This window comes from Epargyreus clarus, unplaced genomic scaffold, assembly GCF_041222505.1.
Source record: "Epargyreus clarus isolate Ecla_fem2 unplaced genomic scaffold, WU_Ecla_fem_2.2 ptg000024l, whole genome shotgun sequence".
Classification (NCBI taxonomy): domain Eukaryota; kingdom Metazoa; phylum Arthropoda; class Insecta; order Lepidoptera; family Hesperiidae; genus Epargyreus; species Epargyreus clarus.
Window position 1 is genome coordinate 5133287 of NW_027332231.1, and position 26490 is coordinate 5159776.

At 35.3% G+C, this 26490-nt stretch overlaps 2 protein-coding genes across 3 annotated transcripts in view; both read right to left on the reverse strand.

Annotated features, from left to right (window-relative positions):
• Positions 1-1195: 1195 nt before the first annotated feature.
• LOC140752101 (uncharacterized) lies at positions 1196-9086 on the reverse strand. Its single transcript, XM_073086271.1, has 7 exons — positions 8738-9086; positions 6692-6967; positions 6123-6464; positions 5680-6035; positions 2970-5603; positions 2083-2191; positions 1196-1790 (listed from the first exon to the last, which is right to left on the reverse strand). The coding sequence occupies exons 1-7, from the start codon at positions 9020-9022 to the stop codon at positions 1257-1259; spliced, it is 4536 nt and encodes a 1511-aa protein (XP_072942372.1). The 5' UTR covers positions 9023-9086; the 3' UTR covers positions 1196-1256.
• A 5667-nt stretch (positions 9087-14753) lies between these two features.
• Sema1a (semaphorin 1a) overlaps positions 14754-26490 on the reverse strand; it is a 490410-nt gene continuing 478673 nt past the window's right edge. The window contains exons 6-18 of one of the 2 annotated variants that reach the window (XM_073086961.1): positions 26087-26191; positions 24793-24881; positions 23981-24122; positions 23335-23537; positions 22669-22814; positions 22199-22281; positions 21285-21513; positions 20437-20585; positions 19797-19922; positions 19208-19418; positions 18527-18728; positions 16868-17009; positions 14754-16035 (exon numbers count right to left, since the gene is read on the reverse strand). In XM_073086961.1, the coding sequence (XP_072943062.1) occupies positions 16938-17009; positions 18527-18728; positions 19208-19418; positions 19797-19922; positions 20437-20585; positions 21285-21513; positions 22199-22281; positions 22669-22814; positions 23335-23537; positions 23981-24122; positions 24793-24881; positions 26087-26191 (1757 nt within the window). In that variant the 3' untranslated portion in view covers positions 14754-16035; positions 16868-16937. Of the gene's footprint in view, positions 16036-16867; positions 17010-18520; positions 18729-19207; positions 19419-19796; positions 19923-20436; positions 20586-21284; positions 21514-22198; positions 22282-22668; positions 22815-23334; positions 23538-23980; positions 24123-24792; positions 24882-26086; positions 26192-26490 lie in introns of both variants that reach the window. The other variant, XM_073086960.1, reaches the window with a different exon arrangement.

Here is a 26490-nt window from a genome sequence, read left to right on the forward strand (position 1 = left end):
TGCAGAATGTTTTCGAGTTCAGTTGGAGATTGAGAATAGTTCTCGCCATAACGAAACACCTTATGAACTGGCGATAGATATATTGACATTCAAAAACCTAAACAACCTACTTTTAATGAAAAACAAAAAAAAAACATTTGATTTGAGTAAAAAAATTGCGCAATACTGACCATACACGATGCAATAAAAAATATGGTGCAATGAAAATTAAACACGCTCAAACTTTCCTTCAATCTTTGCGCAATTTTCAAAATTAACTGTTAACGGTAAATAATATTGCACAATTCGCAATATTCCACAATATAATTGACCGTTTAGGCGGCCTCTTATACATCTGTTATACCCACCAAAGAGTATAATAATCTATATAGATACCCACGAACAAAAAAAAAATGTTTTTTTCCGCGGTTATACCCTACTATAAAATAATTTATTGATTTTATAAATTTAAAAAGTAATTTTTCTTGTTAGGAATGAATAATCTTTACTAATCTATGACTCATATATCTTTTTGATAAAAGGATAATTATGGGTATTTATGTATTTTAGTAATTATAATGGTAATTTTTCTTAGAAACAGTGAACATAATGTAGACAGTAATACTTCAACAGCGTGATTTAGGAATAAATGTAGCGTCATCTCTTATCGAATAGCGTTAAGCCGGTGGTAGGGTGTGGTTTGAAAGAAAAATACACATCTTTATTTTTTATATTTACATTGTTTCCGAGCAGTATGTAATATTTGTCAATTTTAATCACAAAAATAAAAAAGGTTTTACATAAAAATGTCCGCAAAAAATGCGTCTAGCACAGCGCGCGAACGAATTACGGGGCCACGATTGCAAGACGTGCAAATCAGTCTTGCAATCCCAGCCCTGGCTGCAAAGGTTTTTGATTATGAAGTTAAGTCGTAGAAACTAAACCGGGCAAATTATTGCTTCCTGAAAAGCCGAGCAGTTATCCGTTATTACCGGAGTCGCCTGCGCATACCAGGAGAGTTGAAAACTCTAATTACCTCCAAGAAGAATTTAATTATAAATGTTGATTATCTCACATTTATAATAATTTAGAAATTGAAATTGGACTCCTTTGCAGAGTCCACCCCATGACAGAGCGATAGTTTACGACTAAAATGAGTATTTCTCTAAGTAGGATGTCAATAAGCAGGAGCAGGTTAAAATAAAATTGTGCAATGTGACTAAATTATATAAGTTATTATTATTTTAGAATATACAACAATATTAACAATTAAGCATTTAGTCTGTGTCTATCATATCTAAAATCTTTTTTCGAATATATGCGTATTTTGTAAGACAGTTTTTAGCGGGAAATACCAAAATATTGTCCGGGGACTCATACGGGTTAAAATCTGTCACCTCCGGTACATAATCATCATCAGAAAACAAATCAACTTCTCGCAGCTCAATATTTTTAAGTTTAACACATTCGATTTTCTCTAAAAACGTAGATATTTCTTGAATACTTCTCGTACTTAAGTATTCTGTATGTTCAGATAGAAATACGATAGACGATCCTGGACATTCAAACACTTTATTCATAATAACACCCGCCCAGTTAAGTAAAACGTCGTATCTTATTTCCAAGTCGAGCGTTATCCAAGGATTCGGTATCACAAACGTGTTAAATTTGTTAATACTAAAGAGCCAGGGTTTTAAGTACTTCATAAGTACAATACGGTTTTCGAAGTAGCCAACACGTTTTATGGTATCCTGTTCTTCTAAATCCAATAACATAGATTGAAGAGTTTGGTCGTCCCACCCTAGATGTACCTGTAAAAAACATATGAAATTATTGCTATTTTTTGGAAGATAAAAGGAGCTAACGACCACGTAATCCAAGTGATAACCAGTGGTCACTGTCATCTATATTATGAGACAATCTCTAAAGTAATTTTCAGGCATTTTTTGGTTACAGTATCAGAGTGAAGTTACTGCTACAAAATATTAATTGTGGTTATACGTGGCATTCACTTGAGTCGTATTTCCAGCCACATAATAATTGAGCAAGTAAACATTTTTCTTTAGTTTAAGTAATAAATTGTATTATTACAGGGCAACAAACCTGCAAATCGCGAAAAGTAGAGCCATTTTCTTGTCGATCGTTTAGATATGAGATAATTGGATCTGTTAAATCAATAACTTGGTCTTCAATGTACTCTACAACTGGAACACTGAAATAATATTTATGATATTATATTATTAAATATTTTTACTTGAAATTACAAAAACATACTGACATAGAGATAAATATGAACGTAAATATATCTATAGTCTGATTCATAATTAGGTGTCCAAAATGTAAACAAAGGTGTTGTCCTAACAAGAAAATATATTTCAAATGGTAGTTTCTTATTTTTGACAATATTAAATTAATACAACAATAATAAAATAATAATCTAAATAAATTAAGATCAATTCAAATTTTCTAATATTTATATTACCTCAATTTCGTTCCATACAGTAATAATAATAAAAAACAAGATTTATGGTAGAAAATTAAAATGTGATAATGGTAACACAATCGCACCCAAGACATTTCTTGTGCAGTTATTTTTAAGTTTCGTAGCTGATGTTATTCATTTTCGTGATTGTAATCAAACTCGAATGTATTATCGTTTTTTTAGCGCGTTTGTTAAATTGTGAATAATTGTAAAGTTTTCGTTTTTTGTTGAATTTGTTAAAGTTTTTGTTTCTTGTTAATTTTGACAGTGACATTTGTTTGTTAACATTTTGGACACCTAATTATGAATCAGACTATAATAAAATATATCTTATATTAAGTGCTTGTTTTTTTATTTGGTTTTATTATTGGGCAAATTATTCTGAATTTATATACATAGATTTTTGATTTTTTACTTATTTTTGATCTTAAACTTTCATAAAGATTTTAACTTCATGATAAAAAACAAACAGATTTCATATCTGTGATAAATTGTGTTAATTCCGTACCTATGTAGTTTAGCCAAATACTTTTCAACTGAACATTTCTCGAATATTTCAGACAAGTTCTTTTTCACATTGCATTTATTTCTCCATCCAGCTACCCCTGACTTTAACTTGAATTTCATCTCGATATCAATGACATTCAGCTGTTCCTCCTGAATTAGGTTTCCTGAAGACCCTACGATAACTGGCACTGTCACGGATATTATATCCAAAACATCAACACTATGCATTTCAAATAGTACACAGTTTATTCCTGGAGATCCCTTTATGCATGTTTGTGAAAGTTCCGAGTCCATAATGCTTACTAAATTTTCAACAAAATCCGAATTTAATCTGCTTATCCATTTACGTTTGTATGAAGCAGATATTTTGAACGACGACCGCACAATATCATTGAACTGGACTCTGTTCATTTGGTTGTTCAGGACTTTCTCTTTTGCTGCCAATGCGCTGGACTTTCGCAGTTGTTCTATCGCGCTTCGTAATAATTCTTCTGAGTAATCTTCGAATACGCAATAAATTTTCTTTGCCGTTTTAGGTTCCAAGTCTCTATTGTAAGAAAGCATTACTGTTTGGATGATGCCTTCTTTGAGCGTCGCGAATACAGGGTCCGAAGTAATGGACGTTTTATACAAACTGAAGGATTTATTTGTAGACGAAGATGCTATAGTGTACTTCTTATTAAATTCGTCGTAATCTGCTGCGATGCAGGGCACCGAATGTGTGGATATCCCCCTTTTTAATATTTGAGATATGATCCAAACTAACTCTAGCATTAAAAGACGGCCTTCGTTTATATACTTAGTCATGTTTGCACAGTGGCGAATTTTGAGCTTTCGTAAAAGGTCCTCATATTTTTGTATCAAATGTCGGTGACGTCTCGATTCGTTAATAATACAATCTTTTCTGTGAGAATATTTCGGATTCGATTCGAGGAGTGCGCCTCGTCTGTGGCAAATCCGTCCAGTTTTCTTAGGATCATGTATAGACAACAAATGCCGCGCGACAATATTTTTTATTTTTAAGCAACCGGCTTGTGAATTTGGACTCATAATTGTTATAGCTGCTTTGCACATAACTAAGATTTCGTCTTCCAGAGGCGTCCATTTTATGTGCGTGTCACTATGTCTAGTCTTTGGCACTTTCTCAGCTGTAGAGGGTTCTACGACTGGTTTTCTTACAACCTTTCTGTTTGAAAGCTTATGCTTTTTGTTTTTTAATTTCTCTACTTTAGGTGCTTTGGCACTATGTTTCCTTTTTATTTTTTTGGTTTTCACAAATTTACTGTTTCTCAAATATAGAGTGTTCCATAAGCGAGGAATATCCATGAATACATTGGAATGGAAGCCGCAAGGTCCCTGTCCGTCACCAAAAATTACGCCTGTATCGAATTGTTCCACTTCGGACTCTTTCCTCGTGGGGATAATCGCGTGATAGCGTTCCCGCTTTTCTAAAATGATGTCCGTATTTATACTTATACTATATACGTCGTCCCAATAAGTCTTAACATCGTCGATAGTTTGAAAGTCATATGTTTTTTCTAAGGCCTTTAGGTCTACATTTTTTCTCGGCCAATCTCCTGTCGTATCAATTATTCTAGCGTATCGATTGACGTAAAACACGTTTTGCTTAGCATTTTGCACGTGATTAAGACTGGACAGGAATTGGACTAAACCGAGTTGTGCCAATACCCTCAGACCGTTACGAATAGAATTTTGCATTGATCTCGATTGTATTATGGCTCTGTACAAATCAGCCGGTGCGTCACGAAGTTTTATTTTCAACAGATCGTCGTTTACTTTCAAATGTGCTATATCAGAAGAGCCGACGTTGCTTATATTTCCGAGCGCAAATTCTATGGTCATTTCGGGCATTATAGTCAAAAGAGATGAGACACCCGCTGGAAAACTGTAAGACTCCACTTTCAACGCATTGAAGAACACTAGTTGCGTAATCAACTCGTGCAGTTTCTGTATTTTCATGTATCTAGGATAAGCAAACTGTGATAGTGGCCGAGTAATATTCTCAGTCATAAAGTTCTTTCCTTTTGATTTTCTGCTTACAACTGATTTGAGACATATATCTTTGTATTTAGCTTTGATCACAGGGCTGGAAGATTTGACGTTGGCTGCGCAAATTAAAACTGAGTATTTTTGGTGGAAGCCTGGCCATTTTATTTTCAATATCTTCAACTGTCCGTCTGTCACTAGTTTTTGAACGAATAATTTCAATGCTTTCGTATCCATGGGCGGCTCGCCTGTTCTTTCGGCAACCAAAGTGCTTAACGTTTGGTACCCACCGACAGCCTGTTTCTCTTGCAATACATTGAGCAGGCCATTCGCAAAACGCAGTTGTCGTAAACTAAGACTCTTTCTAGAATTCAACAAGGATTCATGATTGAATTTTTGGAGCCCATCCAGAACTTTAACTTCGAGAACTTTATCATCAATATTTTCTTCATTTGTATTTTTATTTTCATGTTCTAGTTTTATTTTCTTTGCTGGGGCACCATCCGTTTCTCCTCCTTCATCACTTTTTGAAGTGGATGGTTCAGTGTTACTAAAATATTGTAACAATTTGTTCTTTTCTTCTGCATACTTAGAATCCATCTCTGCAGTGGCTGCTACTGCAATATATCTGGAATATAAATAGTATATTTATAAAGCTTGGATTATTATTGCTACAAATTGCTTGTAAGTATAATCCACATTACCTTGCAGTTCGTTGCCTGCCTTTATCTTCAAGAAATTCCCTGACAATATTTTTAGCTCTAAAGCCGCGACAAATTGTTCTGCTTGTATAGAACTCTATACCCAGTAGTTGAGCCATTTCCACTTGGGTCAACCCCTTGAGACCAGCCTCTAGGAATAATTCGTAGGCTTGTCTTAGGATGTTTACACCAACTTTGTATTGGCATTCCAGTGCCACTTCATTGCTGTCATCGTCAGATGGGCTAGACTCGTCATCTGAAGGTGTTAGACACATAAACTTCCGCTTTTGTGTGTTTGATATTTTCTCATGTTTCTTTTTGTCTCCAGAAGATTTTTCTTCTGTTACTTCTTTGTCATTCTAAAAATTATTTTATAAATAAGTAACAGATTAAATTAAGCTTATATTTCATTGCCTGAAAATCTAATAATAAAATATGATACTTACAAAACGGAAGACATTTATAGTTTTTTTAAGTTTCTTGCACTCAGGCTGTGTTAAAAATCCTTTTCTCATAAGTATATCACATCTTTCACTGTAATCAGGCTTACTCAGCAAATACTCTATGAGCTTGTGGAGTTTCCCAACTTTTGGCATAGACAATATCCTAATTTGATGAAACCGTTTTAATCTGAGGAGTAAGCTCTTAATACCTCTTCCTTGAGTTACTTGAGTCAAACACTGTACTCTAATCAAGTCCAATTTTTGCAGATGTTTTCTGTTGTAGAACAATAATTTGGATTCCTTTATTATTTTTGTCAAATTGGTCTTCCCAACTGTCATTTGTCCCTGAAGTATTAAAGAAATTTTAGGGTTTAACAGGATAAAAGTATGTGTGCCAAATGCACCAATAACAGTGCTTGATTTTATTCCATGAAATTTTGTTGAATGAAAATCAACCAATTCCAAAGGTGGATTTCACGTAGATAAGCTACCTTGCAGTCCTCTGATGGAGACACTCTTATGCTAAACAGGTTGTTATTAAATTAAATGCATATTTTATTACGAATACTAACATTTTCTCTGCCCTTTCCAACCAATTCCAAAATACAGTAGTGTATTGGGGTGAGCTGTGTAATTAATGTGAAGGGCATATGGGTGACAAGGGCATGCCATCTCTCCTCAATCGAAGCCACCATAACAAGTGTATTGCCATACTTCTCAACAACTTCTTCATATGTCATTGACAATATTGTTTCCTTCTTCAAAAAAACCCTTGTGTCATAGTTAGAGCAGGAGCCATATTCATTCTCAACTAGATGGTACTCATATGGACCATCTAAATACTCAGGCTGAAATAAAAACAAAATTGGATTTTGAAATTAATTGAGAGACGTGTCTAAATATTCTAAGTCAATATATATAGGTGAAGTCTTACTTTAACCCTTTACACCCGAGATGATATGAGCGTGAATTTCACTTTAAAAAAAATCCCACGTGATAGCTTCGTATTTTTCGAAACGCAACCGATGCCGATCGATCGTGAGGAGAGTATTGATGAAAATGCTTTTATTGCTATTACCAGTTATGTGTAAGTTTCGTCAATAACAATTTTGTTTGTTTCAATTTTAGGGGTACATTTAAATGACGATCAGATTTTGCCAGTGCGGGGTGAGGAGAAATATATCGGACATTGAAGATCTTCACGAAAGTGAAGAGCTTCAACCAAATAGATTAGAAGAGTTTCAATTTGAAGAATTGTGCCCTGAATCAGAACCAGAAGCACATGCAGACCCTCAAATAGAAACTGACCTAGAATTGGATCTACTTCAAAATCATACCTAGAAATTTCTCGCCGCCGAGCATCTTCACGTCCAACACATCGAAAAATAGCTTGGAAAAGAATACGTTTTCTGACTTGAAAAGGTCTATACATCCCTACCAACATCTCCAGTAAAGTTTCCAAAGAAATATTTTTAAGCTATTGCATAGCTTCTATCGCGGGCCTTGAGCGTGGAGACCGAATCCAGAAATTCCATAACGAAAAAACCTAACACCCCCCACTCCGACCGGCACAGCGGTGATACTTTTTAGTAGCGATCTGTGCGCCCCGGGGCGCACACGCCAGTTGACGGGTTAATGACTTTTTGCATACTGCATAAATAAAATAAATATATAATTGTAATTGCATAAGTTGACAAAAAATGCTATGCAATAGCTTTGCCGCGGCAGTCTCCAAGTGCCACACGTATTTTTTTCTTAATATTTTAATGGTGAGGCTCTTGATATGTAACCAGATGCACAAATTTATATGATCTAAGAAGAACCGGTCGAAAACTTAATTTAATTGCAATAGATATGGCTAAAGTTTTCTCCATCTGCATTATCATTGGATGTATTCCCTAGCCAAGAATATACGCCTTGGAGACCTGGATTGAAGATGGAGGCAATAACGGAAGAAAGAAGAATGTTGATTTTCATTGCCAAGACAGATTTTTTATAAAGACTAATGAAAATAAAGACAGTGATGTTAAATATATCCAAATTGTTTTAATTTTCTAATATTTTTTGATAAAAAACTAAATTTTTTTGCAATTTTCACTATCGTGAGTGTGACAATTCCCACCGGAGACTCACGATCGTGCGGGTTGATTTCTGGATTAAGTATAAACTCTGGATTATTTTTTGTATTTTTTGTGGATCCCTTCAGCTATATAAAAAGCTGTAATAAACGTTTTGAATAGGAAATTGCGAAAAAAAATCTTCGGGTGTAAAGGGTTAATGATAAAGTGGACTGTTAATTAATTACATATGGTATATAAAAATTGAATGAACTATAACATCAATGGGAATTAATGATTCACCATGGTACCAACTACACTATTTATATTTTCACTAAGAAGATAAATGTGGAATGTCATACGAAGACATTCCAACTTAAACTATGAGTAGCAATACATGTAGCCGTCCTGAGGCAGGACTCCAATCCTATCGGCGGTTAATTACTGATGTCCATGTGACCAATTACCAGTATGTTTATTTGCTTTTACTGCTATATAAAAGTAATCTCCAACCTCAAGCATTAGATTTTTTTATCGCAGAAGAGTTTATTGAATACTTACAGGATCTAACAGTTGCCCACTTAGTTCATCGATTAATAAGAATCTATCCACAACATCCACACAAGGGGTAGGTCCAGGGGCTTGGTAAAAGGAAATACACTTAGCATTTGTGATGCAGCCCCAAAATCGTTTCTTCATTTTATCCGTGAGACGTGATGAAATACGCTTTTCTACATAATTCCATAGTAAATTAAATCCGATTCCTTCCAATCCGTTCAGAGCGATTTCATCAATCAAAATATCCTTAAAATTAGTGTTAAAATGTTTCTCTGTACTGATATTCATATTTATTTACTTATATTACAATTTAACAACAACACATGCGGTAAAAACATAGTAAAAATCTGCAGTGCAGATATTATTTGACACTTGACAGTTCATTTGTCATTTCTTTGACGTTACCGTTTTTTCGGTAGGAAACTTATAACTGACAAAGATATTAGTTTTTTAGTTCCGTTATAATGGTTAAAACAAATTTTCCTATAATTTTGGTGTTGTCACATATTGTTATTACGAGTATCGCGTCTGCTTAACCCTTAATGATAAGGGTAATATGACTATAAAGGAGGTTGTTCGTCCAAAATTCATATTATTCTGCATCTCTGTCGCTCTAAACGTGTGCACTAACAGTTGGTGGTCATATTTTGCATAGAAAATAATTTTTCTGTTCCATGATATTTTGTATCTCACTCGTACGTTTCTAGTATTGTTCTGAGTACGTAAGCGTTTAAATTAGACACAATATACTATGCTGCCATGTGTTGAAAAACTTAAGTATCTTAGAACAGCCGAGTTAAGTATAGTCCGCGCGAAACTGTTAGTCCGCTCTGAATATAGAAATGAGTCACGTCGCCATAACAAATTGTATAACTACACCTGCTTGCAACAATTTCAGATCGGACTAGCGGTTTGGCGCTGGCTATATCTACTTTTAAATTCAATGGTTATCGTGTTGCTTTATAAGTGGTAAAAAAAGATGTCGCTGTTGGAATAGTATTTTTTTTTTAATAAAGTAGACCTAAAATTACGATGATGATGGTGATATCCATTAAGTTTTGAAATTGTCCGTGTTATACATGTTATACTAAAGTTATACAAAGTTATAAAACGAAAACAATATTTCTCTACTAAATTGTGTATGAATTTGAGTTAAAGTAGATTTTATTTAATTTGGCCAGTTTTTTTATTTGGCGGGAAATTTCATCGCATCAACCTTCGCGGATACGAAAAAAGTTTATTAGGTGTTTTTAACAATATATTTTGGACCGTCAATGGTGTCAATCTCTGATAACAACTAACAAAAGGAGTACGTAAACTAAATAGGTATAGTCCGCGCCAAACTGCTAGTCCGCTCTGAAGTTGTTGCGAGCAAGTGTAGTCATACAATTTGCTATGGGGACGTGAATTACGCGCAGTTTTACGCGGACTATACACATTTTTGTTTGCACACCAAGTGAATTAAATGAGTGAAAATTATAAGTTGAAAATTTAGATTTTGTTGAGGTAGGTATTTTTTACATTATAATAAATACATTTAAGTACGTTTCTACATCTGAGGTAGGTAAACTGTTAACATGTATTATTTAATTTTATTTTTTATTTAAATGTCCCAAAGAATTTGAATATAAAATAGTAAAATAAGGTTGATAGAAAAAGACATTCAAGTTTCAATATTTTATTTACTAAAGAAAAGGAATACATTATATCCTTTGCTAAAATATTTAGCATATATTAATAATATTTAATGAGAAAATGATCATAACATTTGAAACAATGAAGAGTAAAATACGAAACGTTTCCGGAGGATCGAACTATTTCATATTTTGCAAATCAATGTTAATCGTCTATTTCTCTAGTTATAAAAAATTGCACTCTATAAATAAGGGCAGCGATTATTGTGTACAGTACTACCACTGCGTTGCATCTTGCGTCATAATATTAATTTATAAAACTCCTACTTAAATCTATGGAGTGTCTATAAAGCAAACGAACGGTCTTAACGTAAGATATTTATCATTCTATGTTGATGAAGAGGTAACTTATGAAATTACGTGGTAAGAATAGAATTCTGAAACTACCATCAGAACAGCGTCAGGGAGTGAATCGGAATAACCAGTTATCAAATTTTAACAATAGAACTATTTAACGATACTACGCAACGTATCATGTGAAAAAATAAATAAATGGATATTCCAATAGCATTCCGTGGGTTTCTAATGGGCGGTAACTAGGTAATACTAAAGGCACGCTAAAAAAACTAAGGCCGGCTAAATACTAGGAGTGGGCCTCTAGTCAGAATGTTTTATGTTTTATACTGAAATTCTCCGATGATCAAAACAATCTTAAGTACGGTAGGAGTCGTAGGTACGAGGTTGGTTAGTCATTTCTTGGACTGGATTGGAATATCTACTTTAATTAACCATTTACATCAACATTTAGAGCAGCGGAAAGTTATTTGGTTAAGTTAAGGTACATAGCCAAATGTTTACATTACCATAGTTTTAAAAGTCTTCTTAATTTACATTAGAGATTTACATAAAACTAAATTGCAGAGGCACTAGCTTTTAAGTATTTTAACAAGTTACTAAACTGGCTTGAAGCACACTCCTGGAGTAAATAAGACATAATGCTAGAAACATTGTTATGCCGTAGTGTGTTGCGATCTTCTTTGGGGACTTATTCAAATAAATCTTTGACAACACATCAGATTTACCATAATAACTTCAGAAATATTAAGGTTGCAACACACTTAGCTATTAAGTAGTGACGTAACAATACAATATTGGACTCCAGGCAAATTTACAAGGGCCGCTAAATCGGTCTTAATTACTCAACAAGTAACAATTCCTACAATAGAAGCTTTCGGGCTCCTACTGCCCTGGTATTATGCCGGTCACCTTTATTGTTAACTCACTTATAACAAGTTTCTAGCCAAGGTTTGGGAGTCAACAACGGTATTCCGTTAAATCTACAGATGCAAGTTAATTTACTTAGGCACTTCCCATAGTTACTGTAATATCCCCTCTATATATTTAGTTCGTGTATTATTCACGATAGCTAAGCGGTTCTACGGAACCGGAGTAGAAGTAGAAAAATATTGCACGCGCGGCGTTTGCATTGACTCATTTACTTTCCAGGCCACGGCGAGGCGATAGTTGGTTTAATTTACTTCTTAATAAGTTTTTCAAATTCTAAAATTCAAATAAAATAGTGATTTACTAAATCAAATTTTATTTTTATTATGAATATAATTAAACGACAGTCATGTTTACGACTATCATTTCTAACAGATAGGTACTATACTAATATAGGTTTCAACCAGATGAGGAGTAGAACCTAATATCTTCTGTACGTGACTATAATAAAATTCTACGAAAAATTTTCATTTCGAGGCATATGTCAATAATAAAGCGGCCAGTTACGCTAATATTAAAAAAGATACATATTTGTCGTTTCCAACTATCGCCCCACCATCGCTAACAACTCTGGCAACTCACTCACTAAACAGAACTCAACCTCAATATATACATACTATAGGTGAATACCTATGTGATGGTTGTTTGTGATAACGTGACGTAAATGCGCTATAACCTTAACGCTATATTTCAATAAAGTTGCAGATCTCATTTATTAAGTTACATCTTTATTTTTAATAAAAGTCTTCAATTTCTAACACTAAGGCTTCGAGTTTAAAAACAAATTAAGCGGTCTATATTATACTCTACGTTACGTTCGATACGTTCTAATATAATTTTCAATATTTCATAAATCAATAATTTACGCTTATTACAAGACTTCCTAGCCATGTATGATTTACTTTACGAGTATAAAAAGGTGGTTCAGTAATTCAAACGTAGAAATGGTTATTGTACATTTCATCAATATTATTTTTTTAATTATTACAAAAAACAATTCTTAACAATTCACCTTCAAATTTTTTTGCACTTAAACACTAACGCTTACGCCTAGTACTTGACGAAAAGTATAAATTACATTACAGAACTCGCTATTTACATTTTATATACTTACTAGCCTCTCTTACGTATGTATCTGATTCAATTTTGTCTTTACGGAGCTTAAAAATGGTAATGTTCAATGAAACTCATACTCGTAATTTGTATACTCGCAATTTCAGAAACTTTCAAATATTTCAGAGTTCAATCACATGGTTGCACACCAGACCAACTTGACCAGGAATTTGAATTCAGACTAACTACAAAACACAGCTTTATTTGATCTATAGGTTTTTGTTAACTTACTCGGCTATAACATTGTTGCCATCAATTATTTATTTGTCTATTATGGATATGATTAGTCTATGGGAACAATCCATAGACAAATTGGTCTAGCAATAATGTGGTTGCTCTTTTGTAATATCATTACATTTGAATGTCAGAGATAGTTTAACGAATCGTTAACATTACCAGTTGTAGTCCATAAACTTCTCCACGTATTCATACATAAAGCAGCTACTTATCCAATGTTTAAATATACAAAAAATTAACCTGTGCGTTTTTTTTTCAAAATATACGAATTGGCAGTTACGATTGCATTAAAATAACAATTACCATCACTAATTAATATGTTATTATCGATAATTACTATTTATAAATAATATACCTTAAAAGTCATGGCATCTTTGGTATGTTTCTAATGTAAATTAAAGAACAAACGTGAGTATTGTTAACAAGGCAATATGAGAATGCCCATTATTTATGATTTTATACTTACATCGTTGCGGATTCAACATTCCAATGTATCGGGTGACAATAAAATAGGTGCATGAAATATGCAAACATGTTAATATGCTTCTAAATTCGATAGTCTGTCTGTTTGTAGTCTACGTCAAGGAGATAAATATAGTACCTTCATTTAATCCCGTAAATTAGCACTCAAGGATAGTTTATGTGCGCCAGTTAAAACAAATGTCTTTGGACAGTTTAAGTTTACGACCGATGGGTTAATATTAGTGATTGCTATCAAGCAGATTAGTATCTACCAATCTCAAAATATGCATCACTAATTGTGACGAAAAATCCACATTCAACGATGGAATTTATATTAATAAATTCAATGTGTACAGTAAAATGTAAATAAAGAAACTTTTACGATCTTTAGTCACCCGCTACACTGTATGTCGTCTTAATATTACAAATGTATAAAATTTAACGTTACTGCGATCAATACTTGCCATCTATTGCAAACGCTACTCTAACGTCCGTACTAAGATCAGTCCAAAAGAAAAACGGACCCACTGTTATAATAGTAAGAATGCTAGGGTACTCGCGCAACAAACTATTCTACATTTACCCACTAGATTCGTATAATAAGTTTGTAACAGCTTACAATACTAAGTACATAATTAAGAACAACAACGTGACACAATCATCATATATGTCACTGTACTTTTTGTACTTTCAAGTGCACAGTGGTACAATACCAACCATAACTTCGAGCGTCATGTTCGGTACTTTTGTACTACGTCATACATTGAAAGGGTTAAGATTTGCAAAATTCAAAACACAGCTTAAGAATGTTCGCATTAATTAACACTTTTACATGAAATATTCAATGGCAGTATTTGTGCGAATACCCTCGCAACTTCGAACTATCTAGTGACATCTAGGTTACATTACAATCCTGCCACACACACTTAGGCACTAAGTCATTACAAATAGAATTGACATTTTCTTTACACACATTCAATTTTCAACAACTGAGCGACTGGAATGTGCACTCGTGACCAGCTTCAGAAAAACAGCAACTAGCCGATCAGATAGCGATTGTATTCGGAAACATTCTTCCATTCCCCGTGATTACAAAATAGCAACAGGAACGTTTTCCGAAAAGAATTTCAATTTTTGGCCCACTTTTCTGGAATTTAAAATTTGACTTCAACGTGTCTTTGTGTAATTCTAAGATATTATATGTTTATATTGTTAGTCGGGTCGTTACAACAAAAACGTTTTGGTATCGCTGTTTCCAACATTAATATCTTGTCGTCATACCAAATTTAAAGTTTTTTCCTTTGTTGCACGTTACGTTATGTAAACATATTATAATATCTTTGAACAGTATGCCCCTATGTACACAATGATCATGGATCACAGTTAACTTACAATGGCGCACCAACAATCTAAATTGGCAATGTGGCATCGCAGTGCCTGCTTACGCTCTAAGTCTATGTATATATAATCGCTAAATCTATAACATTATCGAATAATTATCAAAACGATCTTCTAATAATCTAAATACACCCATAAGAAGCACTTTAATGAGTTAGTATCAGAACTTTACATATTATTTTATACAGAGTAAATATAATTCATATTATATTTTGTGTTTTAATATAGTGTCGTTTAGTACCATTAACCAGACAACGCATTGTATGCGTTAATATTACATTATTATAAGGGAATGTGGATACACTTGTGCGAAATGGGCAGTTGTATATAAACTTTGACACCAAAAGTCAAATAAATGCAGCGTCAATATAGGTAAAAGTAATAAGTGGTAGGGATACATAGATTCTATTTACAACAGTGCTGTCTGGTCACAACATTATTAGTTCAGATAGAGAGAAATCGACGCTATGTTTAATGACGTAAAACTACAAGTAATAAAAAGCGTTTTGTGAATTCATTGTCGCATTTCCATTACGTTTTTACACGAAGTCACCGAAAGTCCAACTCGGAAAATACGCAATGAATTTCACTTCTTTATTAACTAGTCATCAACATGTTACCAACAAAACTTATATTTTCACCTAAAATATTAGTAAACTATGTATATTCTAACCAATCTACAAATTTGTTACATTATTCATCGTACATACATCATAATCGTTCCGTTTCAAATAAAAAAAAATACATAAATCTCGTCACACTTCCGACCGCGGTAGTCGATTTAATTTTAATTTTTTTACCATGTAAAAGTCTCGCTCTGTGCATTCACGTTTCGATACAAGATACACGTTCACTGATTTACGTATTACAATAGGAGGACCACTCCGAGAATCGCAATACACTCCAGCTGACACATCTCGACACTACATTTCACTTTGCATCCGCGGCGGGGTCACAACAACAAGGACATTGTCCAACAAGGTTCGGTAGGTCCGTGGGCGGGGCGGGCGCGCTAGTTGCGGTAGATGTACGCGCAGGGCTGCGGGGCGGGCGGCGGCGGCGTGGGCGGGCGCTCGCCGGAGGGCGAGGGCGACGACGACGGCGGCGACGGCGACGACGACGACGCGCCGCCGCTGCCCGACGTCGAGCCGGAGCCGCTGCTGCGCTGCGACACTGGGGACGAACGTCAAACTTTACATACCACACAAAAGTTGATTACAGTGGCTAAAGACTATGGTATAGTTATCACCGAACTGCTAGTCCGATATGAAGTTGTTGCCCGCAGGTTTAGTTAGCATATACCTCCATATACTCTGTAATGTAAGGGCACTAACGTAGCTATGTACCCGTAGGCGAGAGCGGGCAGCGGACGGGTACTAGGGGGTCTCTCGCTGTCTTCGTCCTGCTGATATCTACAATTTGCTCTTCCGACGCGACTCGTTTCTATGTTCGGAAAGGACTAGCAGGTTGGTGCGGTACCGCTCTACCAGAAGTTTGCAAGGTAATCAAGTTATGGAGGGAAATTTTCCTTTAATCCAAACCAAACTCGCACATCTCTATTGGAAAGGCCACCTTATGCAGATGCGAAAGGTAGATATACATAGTGCAGGTTTTAACATATTTAAGAAGTACCTACTTCGTAATATTTTCTCAAGTTGAATGGATAACCTAATTATTTGAAACCAATAAGAAATCTGTTACTTAATATGAAAATTATTTTGGTAAGCACAATTCATTATAGTGTTTCTGCCGTACCACATCCATTAAACTAACGCACCTAGTTACATTGCTATAGAGGCAAAATAGACTATGGTCACGTAACAGTTCAGATATGAACATGTTCAGTATGAACTTCTCTACTACTAAATCTATTTGGTATAGTCCGCTCTGAACTTGTTGCGAGCAATAAGCTCATACAATTTGCTATGCCGACGCGATTTATTTCTATATTAAGAGCGGACTAGCAATTTTACGTGGACTTTACATAGAAATTACAAGTGCTTACCCAACGTATGGTGGTGGTGCGTATTATGCTTATGATGGTGCAGATCGCGCGCGTCCGCCCCGCTTGTTTCTCAGAGGTACACCTTCTTCACTGAGCGCGTGGTCGAGAACCCGTTGTCGTTGCCGCGCCGGTACCCATCGCCCTGCGGTCCGAATATTCCTGTGTTAACTAACATGCGATGTCAATATGGGTGTTATGGATCTAGAATAGGTTAGTGAGGTTAGAACGAGTGTTGCTAGGACAATGGGAATCAATCGTTCAATGTAATATATGATAAGTTGGTTGTTGGTACAATTTTGTACCAATCACTATGGTTGGTATTGTACTGACAACACTCATTTTAATAGTGAGTCAATAAAAGCGAGCCTTGTAAAGGACAATTCCTATCGGTAGTACAATGTGAAAAGATGGATTATTTGTTGGTACAATAAAATTATGTACCATACAAAATTTTATAAGGCAATTTTTTTCGTTACCAGACTCACTTTTATACGATGATATAAAAAATATTAATAGGGTGAGTTAACTTTTCAAAAAGATGATAAAAGGAATTAGATATCGTAATCGTATGTAAGGTGAAGTTAAAAATGGATTTTTGAAATTATTGTTAAAAATATTATGGAAATGTTTACGAAATTATGGTTACAGTTGTCATGCAAGTCATTGATACGAAATTAAAAACAAATCAAATAAATAATGTTTAGAGTTCCATGCTGATATGCAAAACTAAAAATATGACTAACTAAAAGTTTGAAATGGCTATAAAAGTTATATAAATATATGTAAATAATGACATGCGAATATGATATTTAAATGAAATGCATAGGTACGGTTATACGTTACTTACATCATCGACGAAGCATATCACCCAAATTACTAGGTAACTATTTACTTGCAGTCTTTATTTTCTTAATCAAAATATCACTGGACTGTAGGAAGATAGGCTAATAGGACAGAATACATTTTACATAGGATACATAAGTACATAGTTTACAGTATAAAGCTTCAAACCAGATATGCAAATACTGGACGATAAGTACCTATACAAACTCACACTGCTCCTCGACTCTATATGTAAATTTAATAAGGTAAATCCTTTACGTAAACCTCAACTTTTTAAATTTTACAGTAGATCACTATTGTACAGATTTATAAAGTGGAATATATAAAAGATATAGAAGATCAAAATTTTGCAAGGCTTTTATAACGATTTCACTTAAAAGGTTGTGAAAATAAGAATATCAAAATGTGATATTACGCGCGTGTTTCTTGCTCACTTGTACATAACTTTCGAGCACAAAATATTTATTAATTTTAAATACACAGATTCATTACTACAAACATTTTCTTGTTTCTTACTTATTCTTCATTTTATTGTAATTGGTAATTATGTACCGAAATACGAACAGTTTATATTTTACATGTTAACTTTATAAATATTACTATTATAAGCTTCCAATCACTTACTCGATTACCATTAGCATTATTATTTTGTGTCTATACAGAGCACCACTATCAACAGTTCCACAATTGCACTTTCAAAATCGATATATACCAACAATATCATATCACTCGATACACTCGATGTCCAAACGTGTCCTATCTACAATTCCGTACAAGCCATGCGTAAGAAGAGAATGGAATACAACTGACATTGACCTGGTGAGAGCGGAGGGTGCCGAAGTTGTCGCGGCGGTAGGCGTCGGGCTGGAACTGGAACAGCGTCTCGTGGTGCGGGTGGTAGGGCGGGTGCTTGCGGAGCGTGGCGCGGGGGGAGGCTGGCTTGGGCTGAGGAGCGAGGACCGGTTCCGCGTAGGTTACCTCTTCGACTTGCTGGAGAAGCTTTGGCTCCGCTTGGATCCTGTGGAGGGAATGAAAAATTAGGTTCGAGCTAAGATCCATAAAATAAAAATGACAAGAGAGAGAGAGAGAGAGAGAAAGGGAAACGGTGAGAGAGAAAGAGCGAGAGAAAAAGAGAAACGGTGACAGACAAAGAGAGAGAGAGAAAGGGTGAGAGAGAAAGAGAAAGAGAGAGAGAAAGAGTGAACGAGAGAGAGAAAGAAAGGGAGACAGGAATTAGGATGAAGAAAAGAGAAAACATGAGAATTTAGAGGAAAGTAAAATAGATAATGAGGAGAAAGTGATAGAGGAAAGGAAAGAAGAGAAATAAATGGGGAGAAAAAACGAAGGAAACTAAAAATTCTGAAATTGTAAGATGTAAGTATATTTTTTTTCAATTTTACGAGAAAAGGGGAATTCAAAGTATTGCGTACTTTGAGAAGTGTATTTGTATTACAATAAATATGCTATATTCTTATATATTTTAAAATTAACGTGTACCTGTTGATGTTCTGTCGCTGTTCAAAGTATTCGTATTCCGTATCGGGGTAGGGCATGTTGTCGTCATCGTCCTTTTTGCACCGTCTACCACAAATGTATCCTGCAGCGAATCCAGCGCCCAACGCAGCAAGGGCTCCAGCCGCTACCGCTAACGCGAGGGTCTCCACTGAATATGCTGCTGGAGGTGGGTCCGCTGCAAGTACCTTAGGACCTGGTAAAAAGAAATCATGTAAATGTGGCGGTCTTTTTGAAGTTTAGAAACTGGACCCTCAAGAGACTGGGCAACTGTAATAAAACTGACGAGTGTTCTGTCGTGTTATTGTTGAATGGTTCTATTATTTTTTACTATTTTAGGACTGAGAAAGTAGTCGTTTAAATTAAAGTTAATCAGTCAGACTTCGTAAGGTCATACGTAAGTGATCTTGGATAATTTTATTAAACCGTGTCATAATTCGGGCAATGCACTACAGATTCCTTAACATTGAATATAGCTTAGATTTATAGAAAGAGTATTGACAGTCTAGGACAACGTCACGTGGCACAATAAAGTACTTTTAAGAATTAATCAATATAATTATATCGTGCTCACCTTCATTGTTATTGTTGTTTCCCTTGCCATCCTTGTCTTGAACGATGCTGATAACTTCGCCCTTGTTCTCCCTCGCGTCATCGTACAGTCCAGAACTTAAACCTCCGACAGCACCAGCGTCTTTGCCTGGGTAATCAAAGTTTTTTAAATTGCAGATATCAATAATAATATCAAATATGCGTAAATAGTAAAAGTTAGAATCAGGCAGTAATAATGGAAGAAACGACGAGTCAATAGTAGTCTGACACAAGAGTATACATGAAATGATGATTTTTGGCTATGATCATCAGTGATTAACCTTTCGGGTCTTATCTATGTCTTACCATACACTTAAAATCACGATACAAAGTTTTGCATTACTGATTTATGACAGATATTTCATTGGTGCAGTGGTGGTACCAACACTGTAAAAAAACGAACCTACTTAATTCTTTAAAACTATGAATGCACCAATCAATAAGGTATTATCAATAAGGTATTATTCGATTCGACTCGACTCGACTTTTCTGCATATTTTCTACCATTACCACTATGCCCTAGGAACACCTTCTGTAACGGTGTTGAAAAAAAGAAACGTTGAAAAAGAGTTCTACCATGAATGAATTTTGAATAAATGAGATTTGTTATTCTGGGTACTCACTATGCGGGCAAGCAGCATGGCTGCCCGTGCTGACGCTCTGGTAGAAGGAGTTCTCGTCGAGCCATCGGCTAACGCCGTGGGAGTAGGCCCGGCAGCGCCCTGCTTGCTTGTCCCATGCACAGTATGGGTCTTGTAGGGCCACGCATTCACTGGAAAACAAACATTTTGTTTATAGACCAATTGCATTTATCCACCGTCGCCGGCACCGAGAACGAGATGACGGCGCTGAAGTAGCGGTACATACATTTACTACAGCCGCGTGGCCACCGCACCTCCGTCATGTCATATTAAAGTCGGCCGAAATAATCTTGTACTCGGTGACGGTCCGTTGACGGTGGCGGTGGACAAACGCCCTAAGGGCTCACCAGCGGATGAAACCAAACCTCAAGGTACTTTCGCTTGTGGATATTTGCAACGAAGTGTTGCCAGTATATAATGATTAACTGTAGGGTTTGATAATATCACAGAAAGATTACTATATTAAATTTTATACATTTTTGGTATTTTTTACATGGAACGACGTGCAAATTGGTTCCAGAAAAGTTTCTAGTTTAGCTAAATTAGATGATTTTTTTTCTAATGATAAATAATTCGTTAAAGGAAATGTAACATTAGTTAGCATTGCTTCTATAAAGATATTAAATAATTTCCTGAAATACACCAGGGTTTTATTTAATAATAAGTTATAAACTTTTATTTCACGAAGTTAGGTACATACCAATTAGACAAAGAATGCAATTTCGATTTCTAGTTGAATACGACTATTATACTGGAGATGGCAGCAAATATGATTAGCGCTGATTTACGCGTTACACCTGCAGACTCAAGAAATTAAAGTTTATACTCACGAGCAAGAACTAATCTTGTCACTGGAGCACCTATGGAGTCTCAAGCTGAGCACCTCCTTATCCGACACCGCGATCAGCCTCGCTGCGTCCCTGCCCGCCCTTGCCACGCGCAGGGCTCGGACCGGGGACCCCGCGGCGAAGGCCTGCAGCTCCTCGATCACCACCGGCACCGCTTGCTTGTTCGAGTCGTACGACACTGCGTTGATTGCTTTTATGATTTTGCCGTTGTCTGTGAAAGGATACTTGGATTAGATTAATGATATTTGACATTTAGGTTAATAATGATGCATCTTCTAATACGCGTGCTGATCGTTTTTTTTTTTTAATCGTACCGTAACTGGAAAAGTCGTTTTATTATTATTTATCCGGTAATTTTATTAGTCCAGTAAATTAGAAATATTTTTTATTTATTATAATACATTTTTTCAGTAACGGAAAATAATTTTAAAGGGAAATATTATTAATGTCCCATTACACTCACACACCATTACGATAATAATTGTAATCCGTGGTAGACATTACCTATACAATATGTTAATTGTTGACGACCCGCGTGGCGGAGCGGTCACCATACCGGTCTGACGCGCAAAGGGTCCCGGGTTCGATCCCCGGCCAGACAGATATCTAAATTATGAATTTAGATTTCTGATTCTGGGTCTGGGTGTTTATGTATTTGTCTTATGTGTGTGTACATGGCATCCACGACACAGGAAATCCTAGTGTGGGGCTGTGAGTGTAGAAAGCGTTTATTTATTTATTTATTATAATTAGAAGTCGTAGCTACGAAAGTCGTTCCCACATTTATGTATTAGTGTTGTGGTCCTAAGTTTGTGGAATAGGTATTGAAATTCTGGGGAATTGAAGATTACAAAATTATGTTTACATATCTATAAGATTTAGCAAAAACATATTACCTGTTCCAATGAACAGCACGTCGTAAGCCTTTCCACCTGGGGTTTTCACTTGAGGATCGACAGCTATTTGCGTGAATCGGTAACTGTAAATGAGGGTTGTTATATATTATATAATTATGTCTTGAAAATATTAAATTATATTAAATTCTTTGAGTGAATTTATGTATGTTTTCGATGTTTTTGACAAACATAAATAAGAAGATTCGATGAGTAGTTCCAGTACTTCTATGATGATTTTCAGTAATATTAGGTATCATTACGTATTTTCTACTCCTTCTTCGACATTATTACTTAATATTAATGATTTCATATAATTCTATTACATTATTAAATGTATGTATATGTTTTTAAAATGTAAATTTTATAGTTACCAATTATAAAAATATATTACTTAAGAGCATTTGTAAATTCCAATTATAATTATATTACAACAATTAGAAAAGCTTTAACTCCAAACAAGTAATACCCACTGGAAACTAGTTCTGATGACGATGGGTTCTCCAAAGAAGGCGGGAACTGACTCATCCATGAGCGCGTGTGCCTTTATGAAGTTGAGGGTCTGGTCGGGCAGCTGCCGGGAGTCGTTGTGACATGTGCCTGGACGAGGTTCGGGGACCTGGAAAGATAATAAAATTTTAGTAAATGCTTCGGCTGATATGTGCTATCTTTTACAATATTGAAGCAACAAACGAACAAACGAGCATGCAGTCCACCTGTTGGTTAGTGGCAGCCGTTCATCTGACGGACATGTGTAACCAACTTCAACATGAACGGGTTTTATCTGTAGTCGATTACAGATTCGTTGCCACTTCAGAGGACTGAGATAGTTGCTTCGTATGTAGGTCAGCTGACATCTACGCTCTTCCATCGAAATGAACTACTACTTGCTGGTACTTTCCCGGTCGAACTACAAATTGTACTGTCTTTACTTTTACCACATGTACTGCATCCATGTACAATGGAATAAACTGATAACTTGAGGTTCATTCAAAAATATGCCAAAAGAACGCTCCTTTAAAGTAAGCGGTTAGTTTTTGACAATAAGCGACATTTAGGTTAGGTTTCCATCAGGTGACCACTAAGCTTAATTATAAAAAAAGTAAATCGCCTCCAAGTAACATAATTTACACAAGTACCTTTGCACTATTCACAGGCAACCAGTTAGTGTTGATCGCGCTCTGCTCCTTGAAAGTTCCTTCGAAGGTGTCAGCAATGTCTTGCATGCTGAAGGCACAGACCGCACTACCAGATATACTATTCGGCGGTGTGGTGAATGTGCCGTATATGAGCTGTGCGTTCAGACCACCGTACACTCCTTCTATTAGCTCCGTTGTTGACTCTGAAATTGGAAAAAGTTTTAAGAATTATCAATTATAAAATTTTAATACAGCAGTGGAAAGCTTGCTAATTGTTTGGTGATATAGAAATGCTTGTTATGGATTAAAACTTTACAATTTTTTATCAGTCTTGACATTCGTAGCTTTATTCTAGAGTAGGCCTATGAAAAAGAAGAAGTAACCCTAGGATACACAAAAGTCCCGACAATATTTAGTGTTGTATATCATTTGATTGCAATATTTTTTTTTGGTTCACAATTTAATGGGCATGAGTGGTTCCATACAACAGGGGTTTGTTTTTAAGGGGATTGGTGAATAAACATACCCGTCGGTAGTCAACAGCATTTTTTTCAAATCACTTACAATAGCTAAAACGTTTAAAGATAGGAAGGTAAAAGCAATCCAAAGCAGGGCAAATAAAATTTAAGAAGACAAATATACTCACGAATCTCATTAAAGTAGAAGGGAAAGTCTCCAGCTACGGAGCAGTTGAGCCGGGACTTGAGGAAGGACGTCCAGCGCTGCTTGAAGCGGTGCGGCCCGCCGCGGTCGTCGCGGCACACGCGCGCCACCCGCGAGTACACCGCCTGGAACATCATGATAATCTTATATATAAAATTCTCGTGTCACAATGTTAGTTACCGTACTCCTCCGAAACGGCTTTACCGATTTTCACATCATCTCAGTAGGTCTGAGAATCGGCTACTATCCATTTTTCATACCCCTAAGTGATAAAGGTTGTTCGACCTTAACATTTTTTTATTTATGGCAACACACCGTTTGCCGGGTCAGCTAGTGATATTATAAAAATACAAAGTAGTAGCAAACGAGTGAGCAGTCCATCTGCTTAGCAGCTACTCATGGACGTCTGTAATCAACAACAGATAGGAATGGAGCCCTATATTACGTAGACCACAGATGAGCTTCTGAGGAACAAGTTTTGTAATTACCTCGTGTGACCATTACTACTTTATATGTACCAAATTATACAGCGCTTAAGACTGCGGGTAAGGAAAAATAAATGTCAATTAAATATAATATTGATTGGAGATATTTTTGTATATATCCATCAACATATTTAAGCCTAAAATTAATTTAATAAAAATGTATTTCAAATAATAATAATTTTATGTACCTGTTTTATTTTAATGTAATACAGATATAAAGTTTTATTATATTCTCGACGGCAACGTTGATGAATACATTAACGTTGGTGAAGACTTAATTAAGAGTTCTATTTACAGTTCATAAAAGTACCTTTCCGCAGTTAATGTATTCGACGGCTGTTTCCCGAAAGAAGAAGTACACGAAATTGCCGTGCACTAATGAATTCACGAAGTCGGGAGCTGTGAACAATAACAAACAAGTTAGTTTACACGAGAAACTAATGGGTTAAGTAAGCAAACAAATATAATTAAGAGCGGGGGTAACCCTATCGCTGCCGGTGTCGATAATTTTAATGCGAAGCTAATCCGATTTATCGATTGTTGACGCATCAAATGTCATCGTGACACGGATGTCCCGTCAAAACCCGTTCTAAATTCAATTAACGTGACGGATGTATGTTTGACAGCCGCATTGGAAAGCAATCGACCATTATGCACGTATAAACAAGGATAGTTGATTGAGCAGCAACTAAACACTGTTTGACTGACATTATGTTGCCTTTTGTGATCCAAATAGGCGAACAGGATATTCAGATCTTAATATGCAAATATGTTTATGTCTACGCGTGTTTGTTTATGTTTTGCCTTTGAATAATTAAACAGACACCTCAAAATAGTTCGCTGTCATTTCCGTAAGCTATCTACAGTAAAACTAAGTTAATAACAATGATGCGTAGTTTTCATTCATTTCATTTCACAAATTTAATTTTCTTCATGTCGTGTAATTAAATATCTAAAAACAATAATAAGTGTTATAGGTAATTATTTAATATTTTATTATATCACTTAGTGTTTAAGCAATTAGTTTCGTAATTACTCGCTCGTAGGACATAGAATGTCCATTTCATTAAACTCTGGGCGCGAATGTGTTTGATGTCATCTACATGTAAATTCAATGTTTTGACAGGTTAATAACTTCGTCCAATTACATACATCGTTGAGTGTTACTTCACATCGGGTAAATTAATTCTATAAGCATTTTAGGATTAATTACTTTAATCGAATCGACACATGCCTAGTTTTACTTAATAAAATTTGCAAAAGGACGTGTTTAATTTTGATTTTAACGTATTTATATATATGAGGCTGAAAATGTGTGTTTATTTGCTAATTTTGTTACAATTATTTAATATAGAATTAAATTTAAAGTTATTAAATTAAATGAAAAGGTTATATAATTAATATGAAAGTTTACTAAAAATATAAAGTTAATATCAATGAACAGCGCAATTTATCAAAAGCCCTGACAAATCTAGGAAAATCTGACATTTTCATAAATACAAAGTACAATCTGTAGATACTATCTGATATCACGCACTCAACGTTTCCGCTCTTATTTTCTACTTATTAATAATTTCAGAAATTGAAGCCAGATTATAACTTACCATTTAGTGTCATGGAGTCGTATGGTTCTGTCTGTAGGGGTTCTCTATAGATGATAGGTTCCATGCCGCTGAAGTCTGCCACAGTGCCAGAATACAATTCGTTATCTGAAAAAAAAAAGAATATTTACTTGTTACTTTAAGCTATTCAGTAGCACTACCATGAGTTGGCATAGAAACGCCACTATAGAAATTGTAAATAGAAAACTATTGTCATTTTGCTAGTGAATAACATAACTACTATCGTTACGGTATTTCTTGACAACGTCTGTCAAATTAATGACTCATGGGACTGAATTTGTATGGCAATAGATCATAATGACATTAGCTAGCGATTTGATTTCGATAGGTTTTTTACGTATCGAGTTACGCCACTACGGATTTTAGTTCTACGAGTAACCACCAGA

Bases quoted from the DNA above. Each gene is read 5' to 3' on its own strand.
- LOC140752101 (XM_073086271.1), bottom strand. From the start codon at position 9,022: ATGAATATCAGTACAGAGAAACATTTTAACACTAATTTTAAGGATATT. The intron at 6,968-8,737 runs GTAAGTATTCAA...TTTTTATTTCAG, and splicing joins GTGGGCAACTGTTAGATCCT to CCTGAGTATTTAGATGGTCC. The intron at 1,791-2,082 runs GTTTGTTGCCCT...TGTTTTTTACAG, and splicing joins CTACTTTTCGCGATTTGCAG to GTACATCTAGGGTGGGACGA.